This window comes from Podarcis bocagei (assembly GCF_964188305.1).
Source record: "Podarcis bocagei genome assembly, chromosome: 2".
Classification (NCBI taxonomy): Eukaryota; Metazoa; Chordata; class Lepidosauria; order Squamata; family Lacertidae; genus Podarcis; species Podarcis bocagei.
This window is the reverse complement of record NC_138126.1, coordinates 103,266,181-103,274,296: the sequence shown is the minus strand read 5'-3', so window position 1 is coordinate 103,274,296 and position 8,116 is coordinate 103,266,181. Positions and strand designations below refer to the sequence as shown.

Genomic DNA, 8,116 nt, shown 5'->3' with positions numbered 1-8,116 from the left:
GGAAGGGGAGAGGCGCGCGCTCTGCCCGGCGAGGAAGGGGCCTGGGCGGGTGTCTCGCCATGTCGATGCCTGCGCAGAGATGGGGGGCGCCGCCGCTGCTGTTTCTGCTTCTGGGTCTCTGCTGCGCTCGGAGGGATCCGGGCAGACCTCGCAACGTGCTGCTGATCGTCGGTGAGCGAGCAGATTCGGGGGCCCAGCCGGGGTGCTGCTCTCTGGAGATGAAACCCACGCCTCCCCCTGTTCCCCACTCAGTTCGCCCTCGCGGGAAATAGCCCTGAAAGCTCTGAGGAAGGAAGTGGGAAACTTCGGGGAGGGGCCGGACTTGCGCCCCCCCCCCGCAAACCCAGTATGGACTACTAGGCGCTAAGATATGTCCCACAACCACCATTCCCTTCTCATGCCCCTCTTCGTTGGGGCACTTGGTTCACCAGTCAGACCATGTTGCCAACTTCTTTTCAGCTAGGGCTACTGTGCTGTTAACAGAATTCAACAGGCGCAGCTGTTCCCAGACTGGAGATGATAGGCCTGTGTTCTGCTGGGGGGGCAGGGAGGCCTTGTGGTGGACACTGAAGAGCTAGACGGGTATTAAGAGATATTGGGGTTTAGCCCATAGCTGTCATCTTTCAGATTTGAAAATAAGGGATCAGCAGCCTCACCTGTCCCGGGGACAGTCTAGGGGATATCTAACAATCCGGGATAGCAGCGGGAAACGGCGCTGGAATAAGGGAATTTCCCGCAAAAAAAAGGGAAGGTTGACAGCTATGGTTTAGCCATAGGTAGCGTAAGTGAGTCAGTATGTGATAATAATAATAATAATAATAATAATAATAATAATAATAATAATAATAATAATAATAATAATTTATTTATACCCCGCTCATCTGGCTGGGTTTCTCTAGCCACTCTGGGTGGCTTCCAACAGAATAGTAAAATACAATATTCTTATTAAACATTAAAAGCTTCCCTATAGAGGCTTGGACCTATGCCTGCCTGCTCTAAAGCATACCCTCTCACATTTCTCCAAGAAAATAGGGATGTCCTAAGAAAAAGTGGGACATTCCAGGATCAACTTCTTTAAATCCTGGACTTTCCCTGGAAAATAGGGACAATTTGAGGGTGTGTCTACAGGATTTGGTAATACAGGCCCAGCATTAACCAGGATTGTGTGAGATTTGTGGTATTCGTTTCCCCTTTTTCTCCTGCTGCAGTTCCTCCTTTGTCCCACAAACTGATTCATATGGACCTGTTGGGTGGCTCAGATTCCAGGGTTGACGTTTCCACTGTGACTGCATGACTCATCCTCATCAAAATGCTGTTCTATAATATCTTCTCATTTAATCTGGATTTACCATTTTAGCAAAAAACAAAACAAAACCATTAAGTAAAGAAAAAAAAGAAACGGTAAATCCAGATTAAGGGCAGGGATGGGATTTTGATGAGTATAGTGTCATGTTATTGCATGCATTCGCAATAAAGGGTGCTGTGTGGAAGCACGCTGTAAATTGCTTGAGTATGGGGTGCAGCACAAATTCAGTTTTGTTAGGAAGTTGGGCACTGCTTGAGCTGCAGAACCTGGCCCCCAAACCCCCAGCTACCTGGTTCATAGCTACCATTGTTCATAGGCAACAGTGGTGTTGCAATGGGACACTGATCTCACAGCTTGACCTCTGACCCTTCCATGGCAGCTGACGACGGTGGCTTTGAGAGCGGCGTGTACAACAACACGGCCATCAACACCCCAAACCTGGATGCAATGGCCCAGCGCAGCTTGATCTTCCGGAATGCCTTCACCTCCGTCAGCAGCTGCTCCCCAAGCCGGGCCAGTATCCTCACAGGCCTGCCTCAGGTAACACTTGCCGGATGGCAATAAGGGAACTGCTTGCTCAGTCCTTTTCTATCACCTTGGAACTCCCTTTCCTGCCTGCCCTGCTCATATTGTGAATGGTTCTCTCTTATCTACAGCACCAGAATGGGATGTATGGGCTGCACCAGGATGTGCATCACTTCAACTCCTTTGATAGTGTTCGGAGCCTCCCCCTGCTGCTTAGGCAGGCAGGGATTCGGACAGGTAAGCTGGTGGGAGCAGGAGAATTCCTCCCTGCAAATTCACCTGCAGCTCAAGATACCACTCATCTTCTTCTATAGGGAATCTGGGAAGGGAGCCTCCATACCACACAAATAATTTTAGTTCTTTTTGCCTTGCAATCAGCTAAGAAAATGAAACTTACAAGAAGCAATAAAACCATTTTTTTAAAATGCAGGCAGTGCTTCTCTAATCCCTAGTTTATAATGTGTGTTGATGAGTTTTAGCCCCAGTTATGTGGTTGTACATAGATGGAGAAAGGATTCTATTTATTTTATTTTTTAAAAAAGTTTTTCTTGTTTTGCAAAACTACATGCCTTGTCTCTTTTCAGGTTGTACATTCTTTCTTACACGTCAGTTACATTTGTTGTGAGACATTAGTATTGAGTACAGTATAAGGTTAGGGAAGGAGAGAAGGGGAGGCTTGTATTCTTTTGTATAGTGTGCGTGTGGGGTTTTGCGTCAGCATCAACTGGGTAGATCCTCTTTCTGTTTGTATATTGCATTTCCTTGCTAGTGAGAGGTATTGTGGGGCAAGGTGTGCTTGGTTGTCTGTGGCCGGCTGCAGTAGGGTTTATTTTATTTACCACGAAGCTTTCACCAATATTTTTCTGCCAAGGACTGCCCTCCCATCATGGGAAGGGGAGGAACTTTCATCATCCGTGTTTTGGAGCATGCTCAGCCCACAACAGAAAAGCAGGTTGCATATACGTGTATACATGTCTTCCCTGAGTACCCCTTCATTCAGAACCTGGCTCACCTTGGCACAGATGAGAAGATGTGAGCCTTCTCATGTCATGCTTGGTACTGGGATACATACAACCCCCAAGTACAAAATCCCAACAGGGCAAGCATTGTATGTGGAAGGTGCTGCATGCTATATAAATAGTTCCTCTCTAAAATCCATGGAAAGTGTTCTTCTTTGTCACCACCTTCATGTATTCTAAATGAGAAACCAGCAATTGTTGCACAGTAACAATTCTTCCACATATACAAATATGGCTATTTACATGCATGTACTTATGCTAAGTACAAAATGTATTCCATGTCAAATATACCATATATGAAAGAGACTGGTTTTAAAATAAAGGTTAATCTGAACCAAGCTTCTCCAGAGCTTAGTCCCCAATCTTGTTTTCCATAGCAGAGGCTAAGCCTTGGCACATGGGAATGCATTCTGTAGATGCCTAGTCTCCCACCACCCAGTAACCACATTCAGGCCATACACCTGCATTCCTCTCCAGCTGAAACGAGGCCTACATTTATGCTACCGTATTTGCTTGCATCTCTCCCATTTTGGATTGAGATAGCATGAGCCTTGGCAGGAAGTGCTGTTTTAGGAAACCACAGTTCTTGGGAGGCAGCCAGTAGCTCTTAGACAACAGAGACTTTGTGTTGGATTCATCCAGGGCAGGCTTCCTCAACCTCAGCCCTCCAGATGTTTTGAGACTACATTTCCCATCATCCCTGACGACTGGTCCTGCTAACTAGGGATCATGGGAGTTGTAGGCCAAAAACATCTGGAGGGCTATGGTTGAGGAAGCCTGATCCAGGGTAACCACTAGCTTCCAAGTGCATCAGAGCACTGGTGGATTTTTATGTGATCTATTAGCTTTTCCTTGCTATTGCATCTGACTGCTGGCGTTTGTCTGCTTCAGGGATCATTGGGAAGAAACACGTCGGGCCAGAGGCTGTGTATCCCTTTGACTTTGCCTACACTGAGGAGAACGGCTCTGTCCTGCAGGTGGGGCGGAACATCACCCGAATCAAGCTGCTGGTTCGGAAATTCCTCCGCAGCCAGGAGGAGGAGAGGTAAGAACCCATTAAATGGTGCTGGTATTGCATTGCAGGATCACTACCTGTGTAGACCAGGGCACTCCGGCACACACAAATGGAATTTAAGGATGCACAGCCATCAGTCACAGTCTACATGTTTGTTGCAGGGAAATTTACACAAACCTGAGAGGCAGCAAAGAGAGCTTGGGGGGAAATGGTGGGGTTTATTTCATGGAGGATAAAAAATCAGCACAGAGGATCAGAGAAAAACTGAAGGGAGCAGAGGCTGAGGGCTGCAGTTAGCAGAAAGAGGAACCTCAGCAAAGCTGGAGGACGCCCAGAGTACTTTTGCTAAAAGTGGTGGAGGTGATGTTGTCTCAGGCGTTTGAGTGCATTCACACCACCTGCTTTTTCAACTGGCAGGCCTTTTTTCTTGTATGTTGCTTTCCACGATCCACACCGCTGCGGCCACTCCCAGCCCCAGTACGGAGCCTTCTGCGAGAAATTTGGCAATGGAGAGCCTGGAATGGGCTGGATCCCAGACTGGAAACCCCAGCACTACAGCCCAGATCAAGTGCAGGTGAGACATGGAATGTGAGATACAAGAGGAAGGGTGGGATATAGGTCATTAAGTAAAAACACGTGGGCCGGATTCAGCTAGCAGAAGCCATCACGTGGGCTCCTCTCTATGTGCACCTCCCCATAACAGCGCACAGGGGAGGGGAGGGAGATTGTTCAGCCTGGCAAGCAGAAATGCATGTGCTGATGGATCGATCTCCATAGCGCTGCATTGAATTCTGCCCTTTTCTCCTCTGCCATGAAACGCCGGGAACACGTGCAGCATCCTCTAGCCCTCCCCATTGCCAGACCGGGAGTTGTGCAGCAGATCATTTGCGCCCAATGGAGGGAGGTTAGCCATGGCCATTGCAATTTCTAGGTAGTTTTGTGGGCCTTTATTCCCTTGGTTTCCCTTCCTGATGTAGCTTCTGGTAACAGTTGCTTTTCTCCCCCTTTCTGCCCTCAGGTCCCATATTTTGTACAGGACACACCAGCTGCTCGTGGGGATCTGGCAGCTCAATACACAACCACTGGGCGCATGGATCAAGGTAGGGTGTTTATTGAATCAGAGCAATCCTGCCTGCAGGAGTGGAGGGCAAGGCTGGAGATGCAGCGCTCTTGAAGCAAGAGCGAGAGCTTAGGTGTGTTTCAGGGAGAGTCTGGCGCATTTTTGCACATTTGATATACTGCGTGGCATCTCTTGTGCTTAAGGACCTAAGGGAGTCCTTCTGGAGGAAGGGGTGGCAATCAAGTTCTCTTCAGCACAGGGATGCATGTGACCGCCAGTTACATACATGTGCTCAAGTTGCCCTTTAAAATCCTGGAAATCCCAGTGAGGAGTGGAAAGAAAGCACCAAGCGACTCCAGACATTATATCTATGAATTTCATTACAGTATCTTCAGTATTTGTGGTTAGCAATATCCAGACTTGGCTGCCCCAACTGAGTGAAAATATTTCATGCTGAGCAGCTGGATGAGCTGCTTTTGGCTGCTGGAAAACCTGGGGAAGCAAGTCTCATTCCAGTACAGTGGTACTTTGGGTTACAGACGCTTCAGGTTACAGACGCTTCAGGTTACAGACTCTGCTAACCCAGAAATAGTACCTCGGGTTAAGAGCTTTGCTTCAGGATGAGAACAGAAATCGCGCGGCGGCAGCGGGAGGCCCCACTAGCTAAAGTGATACCTCAGGTTAAGAACAGTTTCAGGTTAAGAACGGACCTCCAGAACGAATTAAGTTCTTAACCCGAGGTACCACTGTAATTAGATGGTGACTATGAAGCTCCCATCTGATCAGAGTGGTTCATGGTGCAGACAGGAGTTGTTGGTGAAGGCTACAGGCCTTTGGCGCAGCACCCTCAGGTCTCTTTCTGTGGCACATGTAGGCATTGGTCTTGTCCTAGAGGAGCTGAACAACGCCGGCTTCCGCAACACTACCCTTGTGATCTACACTTCTGACAACGGTATCCCCTTCCCAAGTGGCAGAACTAACCTGTACTGGTCGGGTACGGCTGAACCCCTCCTCGTCTCCTCGCCTGAGCATCCCGCGCGCTGGGGACAGGTTAGCAGTGCCTATGCCAGCTTGCTAGGTGAGAGCCACTGAGTTATCGACTTCTGTATTGACATCGGGGAAGTGTGAGGTAGGGGAGGGTTTTGAATGTGGGGGAGAGACTTTGGGGGTGTCCAGACAACTGCGAACTGGCTTCCATTTGCACTCATTTGTTCTGTGTATTTATTTTTAATTTACATTTATTTTTTATGCTTATCCAAAGCTATACAAAAGTTCATACCCAATACAAAGTATATTTTTATAATACACCATAACAAAAGAAACACTTTAAAAATCTAATCTAAAAAGGAACAAAAACAAAAAAGAAGAAAGAAAATAAAATAAGATTTTAAAAGACTTCCAGTTCTATGTCCTTCAGTTACATATAGTATTCACCTATTAATCTCCCAACTATTCTATTTTCTGTAAGCCAATATTTTTTTCCAATCTTAATTTTTTTATAAAATAATTTTTATTTCATTTTTCCATTTTTAACATCTAAATATTCAAATATTTTTCCCAATCTTCAAATCCAGAAATTACAAGTTCATTATCTTTCAAGCAAGAAGTCCATAAAAAGTTTCCAGTCTAAATGTGTTTTATTTACTATGCATACTGCTGGATTGCAAATTAAATCTCTAAAGCAGTTTAACAATAACAAAAAGCCGTTTACACTGGGTTGAATTGTGCATTTTAAATTGTTGATTTTTATTGTGTTGTTCATAGTCACTTTAGATTGTACGCCCTCTGGGGAGGAAATTCTTCTTTTAATTGCGGGATTGAGCCACCTACATTGGCAGGGCTATTTAAATAAATGTTGCTATTATTATTATTATTATTATTATTATTATTATTATTATTATTATTATTATTGGATGCTTGATGTTTCCCCTTCCTCTCTGTAGACATGACCCCCACCATTCTGGACTGGTTCTCTGTGCCGTACCCCAGTTACAGCCTCTTTGGGAAGCGGATGGTGCAACTGACTGGGAAGTCCCTGCTGCCAGCGCTATCGCTGGAGCCAGCATGGGCCACAGTGTTTGCAAGCCAGAGCCTCCACGAAGTGACCATGCACTATCCCATGCGGGCCGTGCAGCGGGGGCCCCTGCGCTTCATCCACAACCTGCAAAACCGCACGCCTTTCCCCATCGACCAGGACTTCTACGTGTCGCCCACATTCCAGGACCTGCTGAACAGGACCCAGGCAGGGCAGCCCACACACTGGAACAAGACGCTGCATGGCTACTACTACCGGGAACGCTGGGAGCTGTACGACCACAGCCTCGACCCCACGGAGAGCCGCAACTTGGCTTCTGACCCACGCTATGCCCAGGTCCTGGAGGAGCTCAGGGGGCTGTTGCTGAAATGGCAGTGGGAAACGGACGACCCCTGGGTGTGTGTGCCCGACGGCGTCCTGGAGGATAAACCCAGCCCCCAGTGCCGACCGCTGCATAACGAACTGTGATTTCCCCCCTCTTCCCTTTTGTGGTGGCTGCTAGTTCCTCATTCATATGAGCAGCGCTAAGGAAAGCTCTGACTTGCAAAGGCTTGCAGTTTGCAGAGCTAAGCACTGTTGCGTTTGCAGCTGTGGGAAGAGCTGGAGTCAACAAGATGAGGGTGGTTTCTTATGTGCATGCCTTCTTAATTGCTGCAGACATATCAACCGTCTTAGCCAGCCCCCTACTGCCAAAATGTTTGCTGCCAAAGGGAATGATGTCGCAAGTGCCTAATGGAACAGCCAGCAAATGCTGCTCTACAGAATTGGGCTGGTCCCATCCAGGCTGTGATTTGCACATTCAGAAACAGTGCCTTTTGCAGGAACGTGTACAGGAATGTGTTAGGCCTAGATCCGGTTGAAAAATTTAGGAGAATACACCGTACAGTCTTCTCAAGAGGTTTGCAAATGGTGGAGTCACTTAAAAGCACCCAACTCCAAAATCTGCCAGTAGGTGGAAAGCTAACATGCAGTTCCTCTCCATGAATTTCAGACTGCTACAGGCCTATGAGACAATTCTAAACAGTAAGTTTGAAAGAGCTTTTTATGTGGCTCCTACTGAATATTCAACCAACAAATAAAGCAGTAGATTACTTCATTGAGCTGATAGCCCTTCCCTTGTTACTACAGCAATGACAATTACTAGAATGTCTTCTAG

The 8,116-nt window shown here is 47.0% G+C and overlaps 1 protein-coding gene across 1 annotated transcript; it reads left to right on the top strand.

Moving 5' to 3' along the window:
* Positions 1 to 34: 34 nt before the first annotated feature.
* SGSH (N-sulfoglucosamine sulfohydrolase) lies at positions 35 to 8,060 on the top strand. The gene is made up of 8 exons (XM_081180901.1): positions 35 to 171; positions 1,686 to 1,846; positions 1,963 to 2,068; positions 3,742 to 3,895; positions 4,283 to 4,439; positions 4,884 to 4,965; positions 5,800 to 6,003; positions 6,869 to 8,060. The coding sequence occupies exons 1-8, from the start codon at positions 60 to 62 to the stop codon at positions 7,426 to 7,428; spliced, it is 1,536 nt and encodes a 511-aa protein (XP_081037027.1). The 5' UTR covers positions 35 to 59; the 3' UTR covers positions 7,429 to 8,060.
* The last annotated feature ends 56 nt before the right edge of the window (positions 8,061 to 8,116 follow it).